At 48.4% G+C, this 24,663-nt stretch overlaps 1 protein-coding gene across 1 annotated transcript in view; it reads left to right on the forward strand.

Annotated features, from left to right (window-relative positions):
• LOC138824344 (dipeptidyl peptidase 3) overlaps nucleotides 1–24,663 on the forward strand; it is a 29,797-nt gene that overhangs the window by 1,370 nt on the left and 3,764 nt on the right. The window contains exons 2-17 of the mRNA XM_070018170.1: nucleotides 5,528–5,802; nucleotides 11,386–11,475; nucleotides 12,276–12,413; nucleotides 12,866–12,940; nucleotides 13,461–13,554; nucleotides 18,054–18,184; nucleotides 18,283–18,413; nucleotides 18,487–18,545; nucleotides 19,585–19,779; nucleotides 20,633–20,745; nucleotides 21,043–21,135; nucleotides 21,704–21,766; nucleotides 21,846–21,970; nucleotides 22,074–22,194; nucleotides 23,585–23,764; nucleotides 24,271–24,433. Coding sequence (XP_069874271.1) covers nucleotides 5,533–5,802; nucleotides 11,386–11,475; nucleotides 12,276–12,413; nucleotides 12,866–12,940; nucleotides 13,461–13,554; nucleotides 18,054–18,184; nucleotides 18,283–18,413; nucleotides 18,487–18,545; nucleotides 19,585–19,779; nucleotides 20,633–20,745; nucleotides 21,043–21,135; nucleotides 21,704–21,766; nucleotides 21,846–21,970; nucleotides 22,074–22,194; nucleotides 23,585–23,764; nucleotides 24,271–24,433 — 2,041 coding nt within the window. The 5' untranslated portion in view covers nucleotides 5,528–5,532. The remainder of the gene's footprint in view (nucleotides 1–5,527; nucleotides 5,803–11,385; nucleotides 11,476–12,275; nucleotides 12,414–12,865; nucleotides 12,941–13,460; nucleotides 13,555–18,053; nucleotides 18,185–18,282; nucleotides 18,414–18,486; nucleotides 18,546–19,584; nucleotides 19,780–20,632; nucleotides 20,746–21,042; nucleotides 21,136–21,703; nucleotides 21,767–21,845; nucleotides 21,971–22,073; nucleotides 22,195–23,584; nucleotides 23,765–24,270; nucleotides 24,434–24,663) is intronic.

The raw sequence follows: 24,663 nt of genomic DNA on the forward strand, positions 1-24,663 counted from the left end.
TCCAAAAAAATGTACCTGGTGCTGGGAAGGTGGCTCAGTGGTAGAGTGCTTGCTTTGCATGCATGAGGCCCTGGGTTGGATTTCTCAGCACGCCATAAGCTGAAAAAGCCGGAAGGGGCCCTCTGGCTTAAGTGGTAGAGTGTTAGCCTTGAGCTGAAGAGCTGAGGGACAGGCCAGGCCCAGGCCCATAGTTCAGACCTCATGACCGGCAAAAATAAAGTGCTACCTATACACAATGGAATTTTACACAGCCATTAGAAAGAAGGTAAATGGATGGACCTAGAACAAATTATGTTAAGTGAAGTAAGCCAGGTCAGAAATAAATGGCACATGTTTTCTTTTATATGCAAAAGCTAGATCTGAAATACACTGGCACATGATAAATTATAAGGATTCTAGGCATTTATTCACAGTGAAGGCAAAGGAGGATACTCTTTTTTTTTAAGTTCTATTTTATTTTTTGTGTTATGTTTTGTTTATTTTTTAATTTAATTTTTATTTTTTTATTTTGCCAGTCCTGGAGCTTGAACTCAGGCCCTGGGCACTGTCCCTGAGCTTCTTTTGTTCAAGGCTAGCACTCTACTACTTGAGCCACAGTCACTTCCAGGTTTTTCTGTTCATGTGGTACTGAGGAATTGAACCCAGGGCTTCATGCATTCTAGGCACTCACTCTACCACTGAGCCACATTCCCAGCCCCAGAGAATACTCTTAAGAAAGGAACACAAAGGCACAATGCCTATGTACTTCTGATCATATAAAATAGTATCTAAATGAACTCCAGGAAATGGAAATGAGATTTTTTTCTTTGTTGCTGTTTTGTTGTTGTTGTTGTTTTGGTTGTTGGTGGTGGTGGTCATGGGGCTTGAACACAGGGCCTGAGCGCTGTCCCTGAGCTCTTTTGCTCAAGGCTGGTGCTCTATGACTTTGAGCCACAGCTCCACTTCCAGTTTTCTGATGGTTAATTGGAGCTATCTATCTCATGGTCTTTCCTACCTGTGCTGGTTTTGAACTGAGATACTCAGATCTCAGCCTCCTGAGTAGCTAAGATTTACAGGCATGAGCCACCAGTGCTTTGTTTTCTTTTTGTCTTGTTTGTTTGTGTATCTGTCTTTGGGAGGGTAAGGAGGGCACAGAAGTGGAGAGACAAAGGGTGAACAAATGCAGCAGTGGTGCTCACTAGACTATGTTGAAAATGAACTATACAACTTGTGGGTGGGGATGGAAGGGAAAAACTGGGAGAGAGTTAGAGAAGGGGTGACATTGACCAAAGTGAAAAGTACCCACCTGGCTTATGTAACTGTCACCCCTCTGTACATCACCTTTCTAATAACAACTTAAAAACATTTAAACTAAAAAAAAAGAACATCCTTTGATTTCACTGTGTGTGAATGCCTAGAGATCAATATAATTTATTATGTCCCAGCATATATTAGATCTAGCTTCTGTATATGAGAGAAAACATGCTCCTTTGACTCTTTGAGCTTGGCTTACCTCACTTAACATAATTTTTATTTTTTATTGCCAGTCGTGGGCCTGAACTCTGGGCCTGGGCGCTGTCCCTCAGCTCTTCAGCTTCAAGGCTAATGCACTACCACTTGAACCACAGCACCACTTGCAACTTTTTCTGCTTATGTGGTGCTGAGGAATCGAACCCAGGGCCTCATACATGCAAGGCAAGCACTCTACCACTGAGCCACCTTTCCAGCCCTTAACATAATTTTTTTTTTTTTTTTGGGTCCGGTCGTGGGGCCTGAACTCTGGGCCTGGGCGCTGTCCCTCAGCTCTTCAGCTCAAGGCTAGCGCTCTACCACTTGAGCCACAGCGCCACTTCCGGCTTTTTTTCTTTTTGCTTATGTGGTGCTGAGGAATTGAACCCAGGGCCTCAGGCATGCAAGGCAAGCGCTCTACAACTGAGCCACCTTCCCAGCCCCTTAACATAATTTTTGTAGGTGTGTATAGGTACCACATTTTTTGGGATCCATTCATCTAGGCTGTTTCTATAAATTGGCTATTGTGAATAGTGCAGCCCACATGGATGTGCAAGTATCTTTATGGTATCCTGGTTTGTGATATTCTGGCTAGATGCCCAGGAGTGGTATGGCTAGATCGTAGAGAAGGTCTATGCTTAGTTTTGTTTGTTTGTTTGTTTTTGGGTCTGGTTGTGGGGCCTGAACTCTGGGCCTGGGCGCTGTCCCTCAGCTCTTCAGCTCAAGGCTAGCGCTCTACCATTAGAGCCATAGCGCCACTTCCGGCTTTTTTTCTTTTTTCTTATGTGGTGCTGAGGAATCGAACCCAGGGCTCTGGCATGCAAGGCAAGCACTGAGCCATCTTCCTAGCCCCTATGCTTAGTTTTTTGAAGTCACTCCAGACTGCTGTCCAGAGTCATTGTACTAGTTTATAGTCCCACTGACAGTGCAATAGGGTTCCTTTTTTCCCACATCCCTGCCAACATTTGTTGTTCAAAATCACAATGGGCTGGGTGCTGGTGGCTCACACCTGTAATCCTACCTACTCAGGATCTGAGGATTGTGGTTCAAAGCCAGCCCAGGCAAGGAAAGGCTGTGAAACAGTAAGCTCCAATTGACCACCAGAAAACTGGAAGTGGAGCTGTGGCTCAAAGCCATAGAGCACCAGCCTTGAGCAAAAAAGCTCACAAGACAAAACAACAACAACAACAACAACAACAACAAAAATCAAATTGAAAATGTTGGCCAGTCTAATTGGGGTAAGATGGACTTTTAGAGTTGTTTTGATTTGTGTTTCCTTTATGGCCAAGGATGATAAGCATTTCCTCATGTGTTTTTGTTTTTGTTTTTGTTTTTTTGTCAGTTGTGGGCTTGAACTCAGGGCCTGGGCACTGTCTCTGAGCTCTTTTTGCAGAAGACCAGTGCTCTACTACTTTAAACAACAGTGCCATTTGGATTTTCTGATGGTTAATTGGAGATGAGTCTCACAGGGACTTTCTTGACCAGGCTGGTTTCAAACTGTGATCCTCAGCTCTCAGCCTTCTGAGTAGCTAGGATTATAGGTGTGACCCACTGGCACTTGGTTTGCCATTTTTCAAAAATTATTATTATTATAAAGGTAACATACAAAGGTGTTACAGTTACCTAAGGCAGGTAAAGTGTACATTTCTTTTTGGACAATGCCGCCCCTTCCCTCTCTCTCTCTCACAGTTTTTCCCTCCTGTACCCACCTACAAGTTGTATAATTCATTTTCAACATTTTTGCCATTCTTACCTCTTCTCTATGAAGTCTCTCCTTAGCTCCTTTGCCCATTTAGTGATTGCTTTATTCGCTTTGGGAAGGGTTAGTTTCTTGAGCTCCATGTATATATTGGATATGAGGACTTCGTCAGATATATTGCTGGTAAGGATCTTCTCCCAGTCTGTTGGCTGTCTTTTTTTTTTTTTTTTTTTTTTTTGGTCATGGGGCTTGAACTCTGGGCCTGAGCGCTGTCCCTCAGCTCTTCAGCTCAATGGGAGTGTTCTACTACTTGAGCCACAGTGCCACTTCTGGCTTTCTGTGACTAATTGGAAATAAGAGTCTCATGGACTTTCCTGCCCAGGCTGGCTTTGAACTGTGCTCCTCAAATCTCAGCCTCCTGAGTAGCTAGGATTATAAGCATGAGCCACCGGCACCCGGTTTGGCACTGTCTTTTTAATTTAGTAACTATGTTCTTCGCTGTGTAGAAACTTTTTATTTTGATGTACTCCTGCCACAGACCAGCCATGTCAAGCTGTTTTGGAGGGAAGAAGGTAGGAGATTGAAGAAGCACACACGCAGGTACACCTTAAGAGTGTATTTTTTCTATACAGAGTTTTTGCACAGGAAAGGGCAAGGGGAGGTCAAGATGTATGTGACAAGTTGCATTCTGTAGGTGCCAGCAGCTTTAGCCATAACAGAAATCAGGAGGCCTGTGGTTAGAGATAGCTGAGCACAATGTCTAGCTTAAAGTTATGATGAGAGAAACATCCTCTTTCTCTGTCTCCCAACTGATCAGCTGTTGCTGCTTCAGGCCATGGGCAGGGATGAGGAGGCTCAGGACTGTTGCTCACGGGGCCAGCTCCCAACATAATCCTATTTGTCAAGTCTCTCTCCTATCTGCTGTGCCCTTAGGACTCTTTTCAGAAAGTTTCTGCCTATACCTATATGTTCTAGGAAAATTTTATTCTTTTTTTTTTTTTTCCAGTCATGGGGCTTGAACTCTGGGCTTGGGTATTGGCCCTCAGCTCTTCAGCTCAAGGCAAGCGCTCTGCCACTTGAACCACAATGCCACTTGGAGCTTTTTGGTAATTTATTGGAGATTAAAAAGTCTCATAGACATTCCTGCCCAGGCTGGCTTTGAACGGTGATTCTCAGAGCTCAGCCTCTTGAGTAGCTATGATTACAGGTATTAGCCACCAGTGCCTGGCATGAAAATCTTAATCCAAGTTAAATCTTGCATGCTGGCTGAGAATGTGGTTTAGTGGTAGAGTGCTTATGCGCTCTAGGTTCTAAGGCCTTGTGTTCAATTCCTCAGTACCACATAAGCAGAAAAAGCTGGCAGTAGTGCTGTGGCTCAAGTAGTAGAGTGCTAGCCTTGAGCAAAAAGAAGCTCAGGAACAGTGCCCAGGTCCTAGACTGGCAAAAACAAACAAAAGAAACGAACCTTGTATGCCAACCAGATGTAGTTGGCATTATCCATTGTCCTCCGGCATGTGTGTGTATGTGCGCGCGCGCACACACATGCATGGCGGTCCTGGGGTTTGAACTCAGGGCTTGGGTGCTGTCCCTGAGTTTTTTTGCTCAAGGCTAGTGCTCTATCACCACGGTTTCACTTCCAGCTTCTTTGGTACTTCACTGGAGGTAATAGTCTTACAGACTTTGCTGCCTGGGCTGGCTTTGAACTGTGATCTTCAGATCTCTGCATCCTGAGTTAGGCTCTGTGACTCAAGTGGTATGCATCTTGAGCTGAAGAGCTCAGGGACAGCACCCAGGTCCAGAGTTCAAGCCCCATGACTGACGAGGAAAAAAAAAGTTCTCACAGACTTTTCTGCCTCAGCTGGTTTTGAACCATGATTCTCAGATCTGTTTCCTGAGAAGCTAAGATTATAGGCGTGTACTACCAGAGCCTAGGTGTTGAAGAAAGTGTTGAACAAGTAGGCTAGGAGCCAGAGGAGGAGAGACAGGGAGGAGGCTGGCCTAGGGGGTCTAGAAATGAGGGTCTGTGCTGCTGACTTCTGGATTTGTGGATTAGGTAAGGCTCTTGGCCTCTCTGGGTCTTAGTTTCCTCATCTGTGATACTAGGAAGTTGGATTCAGACTTCAGGAATGATGGGCCACAGGCCAAATATGGCCCACTAATATATCTCATGATGTCCTTGTGTCAGTCCCCTGACTGACTCTCAGGATATCTAGGTGAGTAGGTACTGTAGTATTTCCTTCCCCTCTGGGTTTTGGGAGGAGCAAGCACAGTCAGGACCTTTCAAATAGGCTGTTGGCATATGCCCTTGGTGGCTGTGATATTGGTGTTGGTTCTCTGCAGGTCTCATGGCAGACACCCAGTACATCCTGCCTAATGACATCGGCGTATCCAGCCTGGACTGCCGAGAGGCCTTCCGCCTGCTGTCACCCACAGAGCGCCTCTATGCCCACTACCTGTCCAGGGCTGCCTGGTACGGAGGCCTGGCCGTGCTGCTGCAGACATCCCCAGAGGCGCCCTACATCTATGCCCTGCTCAGCCGCCTCTTCCGTGCCGAGGACCCCGACCAGCTGCGCCATCGCGCCCTAGCCCAGGGCCTGACCGAGGAGGAGTACCAGGTGAGTTCCTGGGGCTGTTTCCTGAAGGGCTGCTGGGTGGGAGGGGCCCAGATGTAGGGGGGCACATCTGTCTGTTGGAGTAGGTGGCGTCTGTATGTGGCTTCCCCGCCACACAGAGGTCCCTGTGGCTGCTGTGATTAGAACTAAGGAAGTAGCAGCAGGTTTCTGTGGAGGAGAGAGGAAGGAGTCCAGAGTAGAAAGCAGAAGGTCTGAGATGTAGGCCACTGTTCCACTTCCACGTGATAGGGACCTGGGAAAAATGTTCTGTTTCCTGACATACATATATACATACGTATATATATACACATATATGTACATATGTATGTATATATGCACACATATATGAATATATATGTATGTATATATATATAATATATATATATTATATATATAATTTGGGGGGGTAGGATCTGGTGCTGCAGATTGAACTCAGAGCTTCATACTTGCTAGGCAAAGCACTCTTCTGCACGAGCCACACGCTAGCCCTTTTTGGTACTGGTTACTTTTGAGATAGGGTTTTGCTTTTTGTTGTAGCTTGAACTCCTTCCTTCCTTCCTTCCTTCCTTCCTTCCTTCCTTCCTTCCTTCCTTCCTTCCTTCCTTCCTTCCTTTTTGTCAGTTGTGGGGCTTGAACTCTGGGTCTGGGCGCTCTTCCTCAGTTCTTCAGCTCAAGGCTAGTGCTTTACCACTTGAGCCACAGTGCCACTTCTGGCTTTTTCTGTTTAGGTGGTGCTGAGGAATCGAACCCAGAGCCTCATGCATCCAAGGCAAGCACTCTACTAATGAGCCACCTTCCCAGCCATAGCTTGAACTCTTGATCGGCGTTTTTTGCTTGCAGCTTGGCACTCTGCCACTTGAACCATACTACTACCACTTCTGGCTTCTTGCTGGTTAATTGCAGATAAGAGTCTCTTGGATTGTTTACTCTAGCTGGCTTCAAACTTCAATTCTCAGCATCTTGAGTAACTAGGATTATAGACATGAGCCACCAGTGTCCAGCTTTCCTTTCCTTTCCTTTCCTTTCTTTTCTTTTTTTTTCTTCTTTTCCTTTTCCCTCTTACGCTCCTTCCTTCCTTCCTTCCTTCCATCTTTCTTGTTATTACTTTTAAGTAGTTGCACAAAGGTGTTTCAATTCAACAAATCAGTTTATAAATACAAGGTATTGCTTTGTAGTCTAGGTCGTTCTCAGACTCAGTCTTGGGACCAAGGTCCAAGTATGTATGGTGGTGCAAATGGAAAGTGGTAATAGCAGGATCAAGGTTCTTTTTTTTGGGGGGGGGGGTCCGGTCATGGGGCCTGAACTCTGGGCCTGGACACTGTTCCTCAGCTCTTCAGCTCAAGGCTAGCGCTCTACCACTTGAACCACAGCGCCACTTCCAGCTTTTTTTCCTTTTTGCATATGTGGTGCTGAGGAATCGAACCCAGGGCCTCAGGCATGCAAGGCAAGTGCTCTACCACTGAGCCACCTTCCCAGCCCAGGATCAAGGTTCTTATACCAGCCTAGATAAAAGCAAGATCCTATCTGAAAAATAATTAAAAGCAAACGGGCCTAGGGAAACGGCTTGTCAGGGCCCATGCCTAGGAAACATGAGGCCTCAGCTCAAACCTTCCTACTGTGAAGAGAAAAGAAAAGACAAAAGACCTTTCAACCCTTCTGCCCCACCTCCCAAGTTCTGGAATTACAGTCCTGTGCTGCCACGCCCAGCCTTGTTTGTGGATTTACTAGTCAGGTAACATGAATTCTTAGTATACTACAGAAAGACAAAGTGGATTGAACTCAGAGTTTTACACTTGTTTCAGGGGTAGTTTATACAAACAAAACACAAAGGTTGCCCATCCTCAGCCTCTGCAGAGGTGGCTGCTGCATCTGGACACGGCCTTCATTTCTTGTCAGTGTATTAGGTACCGGTGGGTGTGCATGCGCAGTGTATCAGGTTCTTAATCTCACAGGAATGAGATTGTGTGCTAGGTGTTGTGTGTCTGGCTCTTTTCACTGTGTGAACATCATGTCTGAGAGGCCTTCCTTGGGTTATATATGAATCCACCTTATTTTTTTTTAGTACTTAGAGTCTTGTGCTTGCAAGACAAATGCTTTGCCACTTAAGTCAGTCCTTTTGCTGTTTATGTACGCATGTACGTATATATGTATGTATTCACTTATTCATTAATTTTGTTTGTGTGTGTGTGCTGATCCTGGGGCTTGAATTCAGGGCCTGGGCACTGTCCCTGAGCTGTTTTGTTCAGTGCTAGTACTCAACTGTTTGAACAACAGCTCCACTTCTGGCTTTTTTGTGGTTAATTAGAGATAAGATTCTCATGGGCTTTCCTACCTGTGCTGGCTTTGAACCTCAGTCCTCAGATCTCAGCCTCCTGAGTAATTAGGATTACAAGCATGTGCTACTGGCCCCTGGCCATTCATTCATTTTGGGGTTATACTGGTTATACTTGAACTCTGGCCATCAAGCTCTTGCTCAGCTTTTAACCCCATGGCTGATACTCTGTAGCTTTAAGCCACACTCACTACTCCTTTTTGCTTTTAGAATAAGGTCTAAAGTTTTGCCTAGTGCTGGCCTCAGACTGCAGTCCCTCCTCCCTATGCCTTCTGAGTCCAGGGGATTACAGGTGTGAACCAACACTCCCAGCTTACTAGCTTGAGAAAAGATCACACCAACTTCTTTGCCTGTATTGGCCTCAAATTGTGATCTTCTCAGTTCCTACCTCTAGAGTAGCTAAGATTACAGGTGTACACTATCACTGTACCTGGACAAAGGGGGTTATTTATTTATTTATTGGTCTTTTTTGGTGTTAGAGATCTAACCTAGTGTTTTGTACATGCTAGACAAGCACTCTACCACTTCAACTACACTTTTCCCACCTGTCTTCCCTCCCTCCGTTTCTTGCTTCCTTCCATCTTTACTCCCTCCCCCTCTCTCTCTTCCTTCCTCCTTCCTTCCTTTCTTGAGCCAGTACTGAGGCTTGAATTCAATTCCTGGGTGCTGTGCCTTAGCTTTTTCACTCAAGGCTGTGCTCTACCATTTGAGCCACAGTTCCACTTTCAGCTTTAGCACGCATGCCCTTGCGTGCGTGCGTGCGTGCATGCGTGCGTGCATGTGTGTGTGTGTGTGTGTGTTCCAGTCCTGGGGCTTGACCTCAGGACTTGGATGCTGACCCTGAGCTCCTTTTGCTCAAGGCTAGTGCTCTAAAACTTGAGCCACAGCTCTACTATCTGCTTTTTTAGTAGTTTATTGGAGATAAAAGTTGCACAGACTTTCCTGCCCAGGCTTTAAACCCTAATCCTCAAATCTCTGCCTCCTGAGTAGCTAGGATTTTCGAGAGACGCTGATGCCCAGCCCCGCACCCCCTTCTTATGGTTAATTGGAGGTAAGAGTCTTATGGACTCTCCTGCCTAGGCTGGCTTTGAATCTTAGTCCTCAGATTTCAGCCTTTAGAGTAGCTAAGATTAAAGGCATATAGACAAGTCTCCAGCTTGATTTTTTATTTGTTTGTTTTAATGGGTTTTTCCCTCAGCTTGATTTTGAAATAGGGGTTCACTAACTTTTACCCAGACTAGCCTCAAATTATGATTCTCCTATCTCTGCCTCCTGAGTAGCTGTATTTATGGGTATAGGCCACTACATCTGCCTCCACCTCGTTTTTTTGTTTGTTTGTTTGTTTGTTTTTTGTTTTTTGCTGACCCTGGGCCTTGAACTCAGGGCCTGGGCACTGTCCCTGACTGTCTTTTGCTCAAGGCTGGCACTCTACCACTTGAGCCACAGTGCCACTTCTGGCTTTTTCTGTTTATGTATTACTGAGGAATTGAACCCAGGGCTTCATGCAAGCTAGGTAAGCACTCTACCACTAAGCCACATTCCCAACCACACCTTGTTCTTTTTTTTTTTTTTTTTTTTGTCAGTTGTAGAGCTTGAACTCTGGGCCTGGGCGCTGTTGTCCCTCAGCTCTTCCGCTCAAGGCTAGTGCTCTACTAACTTGAGCCACAGCACCACTTCCAGCTTTTTCTGTTTATGTGGTGTTGAGGAATCAAACCCAGGGCCTCATGCATACGAAGCAAGCACTACCACTGAGCTGCCATTCTTTTTTTTTTTTTTTTACTGTTAACCCACAGCAATATATACTGTGATCATCTTAGTCTTTTTTTTTGCTGGGCATCTAGAGAGTTCCTGTTTTTTCTTAAAATCAGTTCCACTATGAACTTCTTTGTACCCATGTGTGAGTAGGATCTAGTTCTAGAAGGTGAATTGCTGAATTGGAGGCTTCATACATTTATAATTAACTAATTCTGTTAAATTACTTTCTAGAAAAGCTTTTTGCCTTTTTACATTCCCACCAAGAATGTATGAAAGCATGGTACTGGTAACTCACACCTGTAATTCTAGCTACTCAAAAGGCTGAGATCTGAGGATTGAAGTTCAGAGCTAGCCCGGGCAGAAAAGCCCCTAAGACTCTTATTTATAATTCATCACCAGAAAACCTGAAATGGAGCTGTGGCTCAGGTGGTAGAGCACTAGCTTTGAGCAAAAGAACTCAGGGCTAACACCCAGGTCCTGAGTACAAGCCCCGGTACTGGTACACAAAAAGAGACTATATGGGAATATGGTCTGTTTTTCTATAAGTAGAATAAAGGATTGATCAGCTTAATACCCTTGTTGCACTTTGGGTAATCCTTTCTATTCCTGGGCCTTGAGCTAGGAAAAGCTAGTATTTATGGAAATACTCAGAGTTCCATAGCATCTATGGAAATGTTCATAGGGGGAAGTCCCAAATGTTACTATATTGGGTGGGATCCATTTGTTTGCAAGTAGTAGGAACCCATCTCAAATGCATGAATAAAATAATTGACTCACATAATCCAGGTATAGCTGGATTTAGGAGCTCAGTGCTTCCTTCATTTCTCTCTCTACCCCAGTAGAGGAACCTAGGGGCTCCAGACTAGGGGGTAGTGGCCACCTTGAGCTTTATGCTCATCCTTGTAGCTAGGGAAAGAGCTTTCTCTGATTGGCTGAGCCAATTTACATGCCTCTCTTTGGAGGGGGTGGGGTAGGGACATTCCTCCTCCAGCTAGCCTTCCAGAAAGGAAGATTGGGGTTTTGAGGGAGACTAGAGCTGGGGCTGGAAAACACCACAGTATAGATAGGTGACTGAGCCCTCTGATTCTGTTTGCTGTATCCATTGCCAGCTGCCATGCAGGCCTGCTATTTGGGGGAAGGCTTTCCACAGAAGGAGGCTGTGTTAGAACTTGGCCTTCAAGACATTCAGATGAGGGTAGAGGGAGCAAAGGTGGGTGAGACTCTGGTTGTTTTCTGATGAATTGTTGAAACTGAACTACTGAGACCCATTTGGGTGTGCTGTTGGAGGTGTGAAAAATTGGTTTATGAAAACAACTTAAGCCAGACTGGAGCTTTTCAGGATCTCTGGGTCCTGTCCCCAGATTTCCCTGCCCGCCCCCTCCATCCTGGTTCTGGTTCCATCTGGGTGTTCTGATCTGGGGTGGATACTGTCTGGGGGGGAGGTGAAGGGGGACTCTGCCTTCCTTGGTCTCTGATCCGATGTTACCTCCCCTTCTCAGGCGTTCCTGGTCTATGCTGCAGGGGTCTATTCCAACATGGGCAACTACAAGTCTTTTGGTGACACCAAGTTTGTTCCCAACCTCCCCAAGGTGAGCTGGGGAAGGTATGGGGGTGAGGGGGTGGCAAATGCCACAGGAAGAGCCCCAGCTGGAGTCAGAGATACTGGGTCAAACCTTCACTGTCAACCATGTGTCACCCAGCCTTGCCGGTCACTGCAGATTCCCATATAAAGGAAGATCTCAGCTTGGTTAAACGAGGGCAGGGTGTAGAATTGTGAACTGTTAGGTGCTTGTAAGGATGGAGCCCATGCCAGGTGCTGGTGGCTCATGCCTGCAATCCTAGCTACTCAGGAGGCTGAGATCTGAGGATCTCAGTTCAAAGCCAGCCCAGGCAGGAAAGTCTATGAGACTTTTTCTTTCCAATGAACCACAAAAAAAGCTGCAAGTGGCTCTGTGGCTCAAGTGGTAGAGCATTAGCCTTGAGCAAAAAAGCCCAGGGACAGTGCTCAGGCCTTGAGTTCAAGCCCCAGTACCAGCACAAGAAAGAAAATAGGGTTATCACTGGGAATGGGGGTTTGGGGGCCTGGGGCATCCCCCTCATCAGTGGGGCCTGAGCCTCTCGGGAACAACTGTACTCCCGCGCCAGCACTCCTCAGGCCATAATATCTGCATGAGCCACTGGGATGTGGAAATGTCTGCCCAGTTCATCAGGGCTGTGCAGGCCTGAGCTTCCACCCTTGTGTCAGGCCCTGCAGGGGCTGCTGGTCCCCAAGCCACGCTCTGAGGTCTTCAATTGAAAAATAAGAGCTTGGGAGCGGAGGAAGGTTCTGGAGGACGGGTTTGGGGGAAGCACGTGACCAGGCCTGTGGCTTCCTTTTGTTCCCCTGCAGGAGAAGCTGGAATGTGTGGTCCTGTGCAGCGTGGCTGCCCAACAGTATCCAGAAGAAGTCAGGAGGCTCTGGCAGAACTGTGGGGACCTCATGTTCTCTTTGGAGCCAAGGCTTCGACACCTTGGGCTGGGGAAGGAGGTGAGGGCTACAAGCGACTGATAAGCTATCTTCTGTAGCTTGTCTCAGTTTTGCCATCTGCAAAGTGGGAAACAGGCAAGATGGACTGAATACCTACATCTGACCTCCCAGGATGCTGTGTGCACAGGAGAGGAAATCTGGGAGAGGGAGGGCCCTGGGGAAGGAGGTGTTAGGGAAGGAAGGCTCCCGGGCCTCTGGTCTTTGGAGGCAACTTGGGCTGTGCAGGGTTAGACAAGAAAGCCTGAAGGGTGGACCAGCCAGAGAGGAGAGACCCAAAATGAGCATCTACTTGTTTCTTTGTTTTGTATCTTTCTTCCCTGGAAAGAGCTGGAGGAGGCAGGGTGGAGGCTGCTGGGTGGAGGCCCGGGGAGCCTGGGAAGGAGGCTGGCCACCACCTGCTGGGCAGCCCCTCCTGCCCTCCATTAACTCACCTCCCCCCACTTCACCAACAGGGAGTCACCACCTATTTCTCTGAGAATTGTACCATGGAAGATGCCAAACTGGCCCAAGACTTTCTGGACTCCCAGGTTTGGGCATTGGGCCTCAGGGTGGTAGTTTGGTGGGACCCCTACTCCTGGTCCCTCACCATTGGCCTGCTTTTGGGTCCCAGCTTGAACCCAGAGTCAGAGCATCTTGGGTCCATGGGGTAGAAAGGACCTGGGGATCCTTTGACATCACGGATGTGGGAGGCTGGAGCTGCCTCGGCTTTTAAGGCCTGAGACAGCTCGGGGCAGGATGAAACAGCAAGAGCCACATCTCTAGCTGGGGCTCTGGGCCTGTGTGTTGCTCAGTAGCCAATGAGCTGCTTTTCTGTGGACAATCGCTGTGGCCCTTGGATGTCACACGATGCATGGCTTGGTTGAGTCAGTGGTTAGCAGAAGTCAGTGCTCAGTGTACTGAGCCAAGCAGAACGCTTAGCCCTTGCCACTTGCCCTGTCTTACAGCAGATTCAGGAAGCCTCCATGGAGGCCCCGGCCTGCTTTACCTCCCTTGCTGTCTCTCCTCTGGACCTCACTGTCCCCCAAATCCTGTCCCTATCTTTTCCAGAACCTCAGTGCCTACAATACGCGGCTATTCAAGGAGGTCGACCGGGATGGGAAGACCTCCTATGAGGTGCGGCTGGCGTCCATGCTCTACAAAGGTGAGTCCAGGCCCCTCGAGTCCTCCCTGGCTTCCCCAGACCTGGATGGCTCAGGCCACCAGCTGAGCCGCCCCAAAAGAAAGAGAGTCCTGTCCCCGTTGTTCCTGCATACAGCCTCGAGTGGCTGTAGTCTCCATTTGGGGCCTTTCAGTGTCCTGGGATCCAATCCAAATCAAAGACTTGGTTTGCCTTTCTTGGTCTCAGGGCCACTCTAAGCCAGGGAATGAGGTCAGCCCCTCCCAAGCTCCCCCAGGCTTAACGTAGTAGCAGTGTGTGGTGGGGGAGGGAATTCTGGATTGGATGCTGGATGGAAATCACACACACACACACACACACACACACACACGATTGGATGCTGGATGGAAATCACACACACACACACACACACCCTCAGCTCCTCAAGGCACACACACACACACACACACACACACCCCTCAGCTCCTCAAGGCACACACACACACACACACACCCCTCAGCTCCTCAAGGTACACACACACACACACACACACACACACACACACACACACACACACACACACACACACACACACACACACACACACACACACACACACACACACACACACACACACACACACACACACACACACACACACACACACACACACACCCCTCAGCTCCTCAAGGCAAGCGCTCTACCACTTGAGCCACAGCAACACTTCTGTTTTTTCTGGTGGTTTATTGGAGATAAGAGTCTCATGGTCTTTCCTGCCCGGGCTGGCTTTCAACTCCTGAGTAGCTAGGATTACAGGCGTGAGCCACCAGTGCCCAGCTGATGTTTCTTTTTGTGTATATACTGGTAGTAGGGCTTGAACTCAGGGCCTTGAACTCGTGCTTAGCTTTCCCCCTCAAGACTGTTATTCTATCATTTGAACCGCACCTCTACTTTCAGCTCTTTACTGGTAAATTGGAGCTAAGAGTCTCATGGACTTTTCTGCCTGAGCTGGCTCTGAATTTCAATCCTCAGAGCACATCCTTATGAGTAGTTAGGATTATTACAGGCTTGAGTCACCAGCACCCAACCCCTGCTGGCCCTTCTTTTTCTTTATCTTGTGACAATAGTAGTGCTTGAACTCAGAGCCGCCTACTCTTGCATAGCTTTTTCACTCAAAGCTGATGCTCTACTACCTGAACCATACCTCCATTTTTGTTTTTTGTTTTTGTTTTTGTCTTGGCTAGTTAGTTGGAGATAAGAGTCCCATGAAATTGTCTATCTGGGTCAGCTTCCAACTGTGATTCTCAGATCTCAGCCTCCCGAGTAGCTAGGTGTTACAGGTGTGAGCTACCAGTACCTGGCCTTCTGGCTCATCATCTTCACACACATACCCCCTCCCCCCTCCCCCACTCCCCCCCCTCCTCGACCCAGCACATACCCTCTCCAACCCTTGCCCTCCAGGACCTACCTCTACCCTAGATTTTCTCCCCCACGGTGCTCCTCAGCTTCTGGCTCTGACATCCACCTCCCCCCCGCCCCCCCCAGGCCTTTCATAGTAATTCCCTGCCTGCTGCTCAGAACTTTCTCAGGCCCCTCCACATCCACCCAGCCAGCTCCCTCCCATTCCCTAGCCAGGTGTTACCAGCTCTGTAATTTCTCACTTGGGTTTCTGTTTACCCCACTCATGTGCAAAGCCCCCACAAAGGAAGGACTGTGTTTCAGGCATCACTGTCTCCCCAGAACCTAGGTTTGGTAGATTCTCAGGTACTTGATGTGTAGCCGACTGTGTACTTAGTGGAGGGAACAGCATGAGCCACAGTGGGGTGATGGGCAAGCTGTGGGAGCCATGTAGTCTAGTCTGACGGGTCCAGGGAGTAGGAGGGGTCAGGACCTGGGTTCCAGCCCCAGTACCACATAAGGAAAAGAAAAGAAGATAATGCAGCCAAGCACTGGAATAATCCTAGCTACTTAGAATGGCTGAGATCTGGGGATCCCAGTTAGAAGCCAGCCCAGGTAGACTCTTATCTCTAATTTAGCAGCAAAAAGCTGGAAGTGGAGCTGTGGCTCAAGTGGTAGAGCTCAAGCTTTGAGCAAAAAAGCTCAGAGACAGCTCTCAAGTCAAGCCCCAGTACTGGCACATGAAAAAATGGTTACTTGGTCTAAGTTCTCTAGTCTTCTTTTATTGTACTTTTCAAGTTCTTTGCCTACCAGTGGCCATCTGTGGTCCAAAAGTACTGAGTGCAAATGAACCACCCATTACTTTTAAGTAACTAATGATAGCGATTGTAGCATATTGTTATAAATAATCACTTTATTATTACCTGTTTTAGTCTCTCTCTCTCTCTCTTTTTTTTTTGTCATTCATGGGGCTTGAACTCGGCCTGGGGATTGTCCCTGAGCTCTTTTGCTCAAGGCTACCGCTTTACCACTTTAAGTCATAGCTCCTCTTCCAGTTTTTTGAGTGGTTAGTTGGAGATAAGAGTTTCACCAGTAACTGGGAATATAGCTTAGTGGTAGAGTGCTTGCCTAGCTTGCATAAAGCCCTGGGTTCGATTCCTCAGTACCACATAGACAGAAAAAGTCAAGAGTAGCACTGTGGCTCAAGTAGTAATGTGTTAGCCTTGAATAAAAGAAGCTCAGGGAAGTGCTCAGGCTCTGAGTCAAGCCCCAGGACTGGCAAAAAAAAAAGAGTTTCACAGGGATTTTTCTTGGCTTCCAACTGCAATCCTCAGATCTCAGCCTCCTCATAGCAGGAATACAGGCATGAACCACCACTAGCGCCACCCTGTCGTTAGTCTTTTCCTGGGCCTCATCTGTAAGTTAACCTTTATCATAGAGGAGGGGCTATCATACATACAGGGTTCATACCATCCCTGGTTTGAGGCATGCACTGGGCATTTTGAGATATATCACCCCAAGATAAAGAGGAATGATTATACTGGTCAAAGTCAAGCAAAATGCAACAGTATATTTGTTATCCCATTACTTCTGTAACAAATTGTTACACGTTTAACATTCAAAATAATATGGGGTTTATTCCTTTACAGTTCTGGAGGTTAAGTATAAAGTTGAGATGCATGAAGGTTTTTTTGGTATCTAAAATGCCACGGGCATTTATTTATTTATTCATTTATTTATTTACTTATTTTGTTGGTCATGGGGCTTGAACTCGGGGCCTGAGTCCTCAGGCTCTTCAGTTCAGGGTTAGCGCTCTACCGTTTGAGCCACAGCACCACTTCCAGTTTTCTGGTGGTTTATTGGAGTATGAGTCTCACTGCCTGCTGTCCAGGCTGACTTTGAACCGTGATCCTCAGATCTCAGCCTCCTGAGTAGCTAGGATTACAGGCGTGAGCCACCTGCGCCCGGCTCCACTGGCATGTCTTGAGTAGTGGCCACTTTCTTGCTTCACCCTAACCTTTTTTTTCTTGTTTTTGGTTGTACTAGGGTTTGAACTCAGGGAATTGTGCTAGGCCAGCTCTCTACTATTTGAGCCAGGTCTTTCTTTTTTGCTTTTCTTATTCTTTAGGTTAAGATCTTGCTTTTTGCTTGGGCCACAATCCTATTTATGCTTCCCACTGGAGTTGGGAGGATAGGTATGTGGTACTGCACCCAACTTTTTTTATTGGTTGAGATGGAGTCTTAGGGATTTTTTCTCCTTAGGCTGAGTTACTCCCCTCCACTGAGTTACTCCACAAATGTGAGAGCACGTGACAACTTCTCCCTTCTGTCATCACAATTCCTTCTCCCCACTTCCCTCTTATCTCTTCATAAGGACCAGTGGGATTACTTCTGGGATGTAACTCTTAATTTTTTTTTTAATATTTTATTTTGAGGCAAGGTCCTGCTTTGTTAGCTCTGACTGGTATGACTTTCATTCTGCCTCCTGAGTGCTGGAATTATAGGTGTGCACTACCACACCTGGCATGTCTAATTTGTTTACTTTTGGTGCTGGTACTGGGTTTCAACTCAGGGCCTCATGTTCTTGCTTAGCTCTTTCACTTAAGGCTGGCTCTCTACCATATTAGCCACACTTCTACTTCTGGCTTTTTTAGTGATGAATTGTAGATAAAGAGTCCATCAGATTTATCTTCCCAGACTGGTTTCAAATAACCTTGATCCTCAGATCTTAGTTTCCTGAGTAGCTAACATTACAGATGTGAGCCATTGGTATCTGACCAGTGGCTCTTTTTCAATATAATCTGCTACATAGGGTCACAACCTCCGCTCTCCACTTTCTGTCCTTGTGACTTTTGAAAACCTAGACAGCCTTTCAGTGTCATAGTTTACCAATCTATAAAATGGACATACTAGTCTATACAACAGACACACCCTAGAGTTGGTGTGAAGCTTAAGTGAACTAATAGGTGTAAAATGTTCAGAACATTTTATATTATGTAAAATACAATGTTTCGGAAGATGGGAGTTTAACGCTAATTTCTGTTGGTAATAGGACATCACGGAGCATCTTAGAGTGAGCCCCATAGAGAAAGGACAGCTGAGCTGTGTACACTGGCCTTTTCCTGAGCATTTGCTCTTTTCTTAGATCCTTTTCTAGACTCGGAAGTGACTCCCAAGCTGAAGAACTATGAATTTCGGGGGAGCCATTTCCAGGTGACACGGGGAGACTATGGCCCCATTCTCCAGAAGGTGGTAGAGCACTTGGAGAAAGCCAAGGTAGGATGCAGGGGCATTGACTCAGGATTCCTCTGGCAGCAGAAGAGGCTGGGGATGTGAGGGCTGCTGGAGACTGATGGAACTCCACTCACCCCCAGGCATACGCAGCCAACAGCCTCCAGGAGCAGATGCTGGCCCAGTACATGGAGAGCTTCACCCACGGCTCCATCGAGGCCCACAAGAGGGGCTCCCGCTTCTGGATCCAGGACAAAGGCCCCATTGTGGAGAGGTAAGGCACCAGCCCTGCCTCCCCTCCACCCTTCCCGCCCACCTTCTTCCATCACTGCCCTTCTCTCCCCCAGTTACATCGGCTTCATCGAGAGCTATCGAGACCCCTTTGGTTCCCGAGGAGAGTTTGAAGGTAACTTCTCGTGAGTGGAGGAGGTTGGGTCAGAATCCCTTCCCCTAGCTCCAAGTTTACTCCCAATAATAACAGACGTGAAAAGTAACCACTATTTATCATGTCTAGCACTGTTGTATGAAGCTGACCTATATGTACCCATTTGTACATCATCTCTTGAAATTTTAATCTATTGCTGGTGACTAAGCCCAGCACTTCGAAGTACTTAGCTATGCGGCCTCCGGAGTCTGGTGAGGGCACAGACTCTGGACAGACACACATTCTGTGTGTGTGTGTGTGTGTGTGTGTGTGTGTGTGTGTGTGTGTGTGTGTGTGTGTGTGTGTGTGTGTGTGTGTGTGTGTGTGTGTGTGTGTGTGTGTGTGACACATTCTGTGTGTGTGTGTGTGTGTGTGTGTGTGTGTGTGTGTGTGTGTGTGTGTGTGTGTGTGTGTGTGTGTGTGTGTGTGTGTGTGTGTGTGTGTGTGCATGTATGTGCGTGCATGCTGGTACTAGAGCTTTAACTCAGGGCCTGAATGCTGTCCTGAGCTGCTTTATTCAAGGCAAGTGCTCTACCACTTGAATCACAACTACATTCCCAACTTTTGGCTGGTCCATTGGAGCTAAAGAGTCTTAGAAATTTTCTTGCTTGGGCTGGCTGTGAACCTTGATCCTCAGATCTCAGCCTTCTGAATAGCTAGACATTGGCTAGCACCTTGTCTGATGAGTCAGACTTGCCTCCACATACCTTCATCCTCTTAGCCATGAATAAAAAAGCTGAGCATCCAGCCTGAGAGAAGAACAGAAAATGCTAGCCCCTCACCAGGGGCTTAGATCTGAGCCTGTGTGTGAGACAGGCTCACACACCTTCAGCTTTCTGCCTGGACTTGATCTGCTAGGGCCTAGCCCTCGGTCTGCTGCCCTCAGCAGCCAGCACTGGGCCACTGTGCACAGCAGCATTCCATAGCCACGTGATACTGGAAGGGTTAGGTAGGTAGAATGGGATCCCAGGACCCTGGTCCCCAGGACTCCAGCAAGCCACAGCCCCTTTGTCCCCTGCAGGCTTTGTGGCCATGGTGAACAAGGCCATGAGTGCCAAGTTCAAGCGGCTGGTGGCCAGTGCTGAACAGCTGCTGAAGGAGCTACCCTGGCCACCAGCCTTCGAGAAGGACAAGTTTCTCACCCCTGACTTCACCTCTCTGGATGTCCTCACCTTCGCTGGCTCTGGCATCCCTGCTGGCATCAACATCCCCAACTGTGAGCTTCTGGGCCTCTCCCAAGCCCCAAGATCCTATGGGAGCCCCCCTTCCCTAAGCCCCAAGGCCCCATGGGAAACCCTCTCCCTCCACACACATATACCCTTTCGCTCTGGCCACAGATTATCCTGTCCAATTCACCCTTCAGTCTGTTCTTCTTTTTGTTTATTTATTTGTATGTGTATGTACTGGTCCTGAAGTTCCAACTGGGTGTTATCTTTTAGTTTTTTCTGTCTTTCTTTCTCTCTTTCTTTTCTCTCTTTTTCTTTCTTTCTTTCTTTCTTTCTTTCTTTCTTTCTTTCTTTCTTTCTTTCTTTCTTTCTTTCTTTCTTTCTTTCTTTCTCTTTTCTTTTTTATTGTAAAGGTGATGAACTGGGGTGGAGGGGTTACAATTACACAAGTAAGGTAATGAGTACATTTCTTTTTTTGTCAGTATGGGGCTTGAGCTCTGGGCCTGGGCCCTGATTCTGAGCTCTTCAGCTCTAGGCAAGTGCTCTACCATTTTGAGCCACAGCACCACTTCCTGTTTTCTGGTTGTTAATCCTGAGTAGCTAGGATTACAGGCATGCGCTACTGGCCCTTGGTACTGTGCTCTTTTTAAACCTTGTTACCAAAAAAAAAAAAAAAAAAAAAAAAACAAACCTTGTTACCCCTTCTCTTTTAGCTTTAATTGGAGATAAGAATCACAGATTTTTCTGCCTGGGGCTGGCTTTGAACCATGACCCTCCCATCTCAGCTTCCTGAGTAGCTAGGATTATATACGTGAGCCACCAGCACCTGGCTTCCATCTGTTCCTTTTCTGTGACCCTTGACTTTGATTTTCTGTCTGGTTCCCTCACGGCCTTTTCCTTCAGATGATGACCTGAGGCAGACAGAAGGCTTTAAGAACGTATCTCTGGGAAACGTGCTGGCTGTGGCCTATTCCACACCTCGAGAGAAGCTCACGTTCTTGGAGGAGGAGGACAAGGTGGGTTCCAGCAACCTGAGGAGTGGGGCTGGATCTCAAGTGGTCTAGGAAGGTAGACAGCCCAGCACAAGCAAGCACAGCGCATCGTTGATGCCCGGTGTAGTGACTTTCTGCTGTGGGCCTGTGTGCACCGTGGGGCCTCTGCTTCCTCTCTCCACACATTCTCCCCTGCCTCCATCTTTACAAGAGATGGGCCAAGGCGGGCAGAATACCCTTGGTCTCTGCCAGGCATGTGCCCCAGTCAGCCTGGGTGGCTGTGGCGGGACAGCGGACATGGGGTCCCTGCTTGTCTTGCAGGATCTGTTCACCCGCTGGAAGGGGCCCTCCTTCGATGTGCAGGTGGGCCTGCACGAGCTGCTGGGCCACGGCAGTGGCAAACTCTTCGCACAGGTGAGAAGGTGGAGCAGCCTGGACCAGTGGCCATTCCTTGGGCTCCCCTCCCTGCCCCCACGCCCTGCACATCCCACCCAGGGGCAAACAGCTCATCTTAGGTTTGAACTCAAGGCCTGGGCCAAGCCAGGCACCGGTGGCTCATGCCTGTAAGGTACTTAGGAGGCTGAGATCTGAGGATTACAGTTCAAAGCCAGCCCAGGCAGGAAAGTCCGTGAAACTCTTTATTTCCAATGAACCACCAGAAAACTGGAAGTGGCGCTGTGGCTCAAGTGGTAGAGCACTTGCCTTGAGCTGAAGAGCTCAGGGACAGCGCCCAGGCCCAGAGTTCAAGACCCATGACCAACCCAAAAAAGTCTCAGGGTTTTAACTGCCTGAGCTGACTTCAAACTGCAATCCTCAGATCTTAGCCTGTTGGGTAGCTAGGATTATAGCTGTGAGCCACCAGGATCCAGCCCCAGTCACGTTTCTGAGTCACTGTTGAGGCCCAGGGGCTGTGGGGCTGAAGGTCCAGAACAGGCTGGGGCGCCTGTCCCTCACATGCTCCATGTTTATAACCATCCTACAGGATGAAAAAGGAACTTTCAACTTTGACCAGGAAACAGTGATCAACCCTGAGACAGGGGAGCAGGTAAGGGTGGCCTCCACGGAGCCCAGGGGACTGGGAGGGTGGGCACGGGCGGGCTCTGATTCCTGGATCTCCTTCCCAGATTCAAAGCTGGTACCAGAGTGGGGAGACGTGGGACAGCAAGTTCAGCACCATCGCCTCCAGCTACGAAGAGTGCCGGGCTGAGAGTGTGGGCCTCTACCTCTGCCTCAACCCTCAAGTGCTAGAGTAGGAACTGTGGGCCGGAAGGATGTGGGGATGTCCAGGCAGTGGCTGGCTCTGGGACCTGGAGAGCAGGGCTATCCCTGACCACAGTGTCCTGAACCCCCAGGATCTTTGGCTTCAAAGGGACAGATGCAGAAGATGTGATCTACGTGAACTGGCTCAACATGCTTCGGGCTGGGCTGCTGGCTCTGGAGTTCTACACCCCAGAGACCTCCAGCTGGCGACAGGTAGGGCTGGTAGAGCCCATGGGCCCTGAGCAGGAGCCTTCGGTGTAGCAAAGATCAGGATTTTAGGCACAGAAACCAGTCAGATGTCCCTCTACGGCAGATGAGCTGGGTTTAATCCAGCTGGTGGAGCATCTGCTCTGAGCCTCAGTGTTCCTGTGTGAGAAATGGGAGTAAACGTCTCCCCCCAGCCACCTCTCAGGGTGGGCAGACTAGGCATTTAGTGCCCCAACAACAGGTGGTTGCGTGCTTAGTACCTCATATGAGTATGTGGTTTAAGGAGCAATGTTATGCCATTTCAAAAAATAGACTTTTTTTTTTGGTGGTGGGTACTGGGATTGAACTCAGGGCCTCATACTTGCTAGACTCATACTGTGCCACTTGAGCCACACATTTAGTTGTTTGCCCTGACTGGCCTTGGATCACAGTCCTACTTCTGCCTCCTGTGTAGCTAGGATTACAGACATAAACCATTGTACCTGCTCCAAGTACACAATCTAAATCTGAGTATGAAGAGTGAGGTAGAAAGTTTGCCATTTGCCAGCCTGTGCAGTGTGGACCTGTGTTGAAAATGAAGGGAGGGCTGGGTGCCGGTGGCTCACACTTACAATCCTAGCTACTCAGGAGACTGAAATCTGAGGATCTCGGTTCAAAACTAGCCAGAGCAGGAAAGTCACTGAGAGTCTTATCTCCAATTAACCACCAGAAAACTAGAAGTGGTGCTATGGCTCAAAGTGGTAGAGCGCTAGCCTTGAGCACAAAAGCTCAGGGATAGTGTCCAGGCCCAGTGTTCAAGCCCCACAACCAACCAAAAAAAGAAAAGGGAGGAGGAGGAAGAAGGTAGGAAGAACAGATACATAAAATGCACAGTTTATAATCTGGACACCTATTCTGATTCTAGGTCTTCCTTTACCAGCTGTATGACGCTGAACAAGTCACTTTAAATGGAGACAAAGATACCTTGTTTTCATTCTTTTTTTTGTTGTTGTTCAGTCATGGGGCTTGAACTGGACCTGAGCGCTGTCCCTCAGCTCTTCAGCTCAAGGCTAGCGCTCTACCACTTGAACCACAGTGCCACTTCCGGTTTTCAGCTTTTCCTGCCCGGGCTGGCTTTGAACCACGATCCTCAGATCTCAGCCTCCTGAATAGCTAGGATTACAGGCGTGAGACACCAGCGCCCAGCCCTTGTTTCCATTCTTGAGCACAAATAATATGGAGGAAGAGAAACTCCTCTGGGTGTTAGCAGCAAGTGACCCTTGCAGGGTAGGCACTGTATGGTGATGGTGACATGGTGAAGCACTAATTAACAATTAGTAGCGAGTACAGTTCATTAGGCCCGGGCTAAGTGCTTGATACGGGCTACAAATGATCTCTTTCCCCCTGGCCCTGGCAGGCTCACATGCAGGCCCGGTATGTGATCCTGAGAGTCTTGCTGGAAGCTGGCCAGGGACTCGTAACCGTCACCCCCACCATCGGCTCTGATGGACGTCCTGATGCCCGCGTCCACCTGGACCGTAGCAAGATCCGGTCTGTGGGCAAGCCCGCCTTGGAACGGTTTCTACGGAGACTCCAGGTAACCCAGAGCCTCTTGCTTTGGACATCCCACCCCCACCCCAGCCTCTGCCCTGCCCCCCACCCTCTTAATACCTCCCAAGTCCTTCATTCCACAAGTTGACAGCTGTAAAGGTAAAGAAACCGCAGGACGTTAAGGGGAGTGGGATAGGAAAGGGAAGAGAAAGGCCACCATTGTCTGTGGACCAAAGAGGGATTCCTCCAGGAAGTGTCATGTAAGTGCCAAGGGAGAATCAGCTATGTGAAGATCTGAGACAGGAGAAACAGCAAGTGCCAAGGCCATTGGTAATACCTGAGAGAGCTTGGTGCATTTGGGATTCTCAGAGCTCAGCCTTCTGAGTATCGAGGATCAAGCATGCGCCACCAGCATCTGGCTGACACCCATAGTTTGGAGGAGACAAACCATAACAGAGACTGTCCAGGGCTGGGTGCGATGGGCCTCAGCCCCTGGTAGAGCCCTGTGGATGGAAGGTGAGTGGACATTTCTTCTTTCCTTCCTTCTGACAGGTGCTCAAGTCCACAGGGGATGTGGTCGCAGGGCGGGCCCTGTATGAGGGGTACGCAGCCGTCACCAATACGCCCCCCGAGTGCTTCCTCACCCTCAGGGATACAGTGCTGCTGCGCAAGGAATCTCGGAAGCTCATTGTGCAGCCAAACACTCGCCTTGAAGGTAAATTAATGGACTCCAGGCCCCTTTGATGGAGCCAAGCAGGGCTTTGGGGATCACAAAGGATCCACGGCACTTGAGCTCTGAGAAGGCTTGTATGGAGTGCCCCCCCCCCGCCTTTCCCTGCCATGCTCCTTCCCCTACCAAACCGCAGGCCAGAGCCTTGGCATCTCCCTCCACACTTGCACGGGTGGGCAGGCTGGTTGTAAGACAGCAAGGTAAGGCCTGAGGAA

Source organism: Dipodomys merriami, unplaced genomic scaffold (genome assembly GCF_024711535.1).
Source record: "Dipodomys merriami isolate MVZ:Mamm:240054 unplaced genomic scaffold, mDipMer1.0.p SCAF_128, whole genome shotgun sequence".
Classification (NCBI taxonomy): Eukaryota; Metazoa; Chordata; class Mammalia; order Rodentia; family Heteromyidae; genus Dipodomys; species Dipodomys merriami.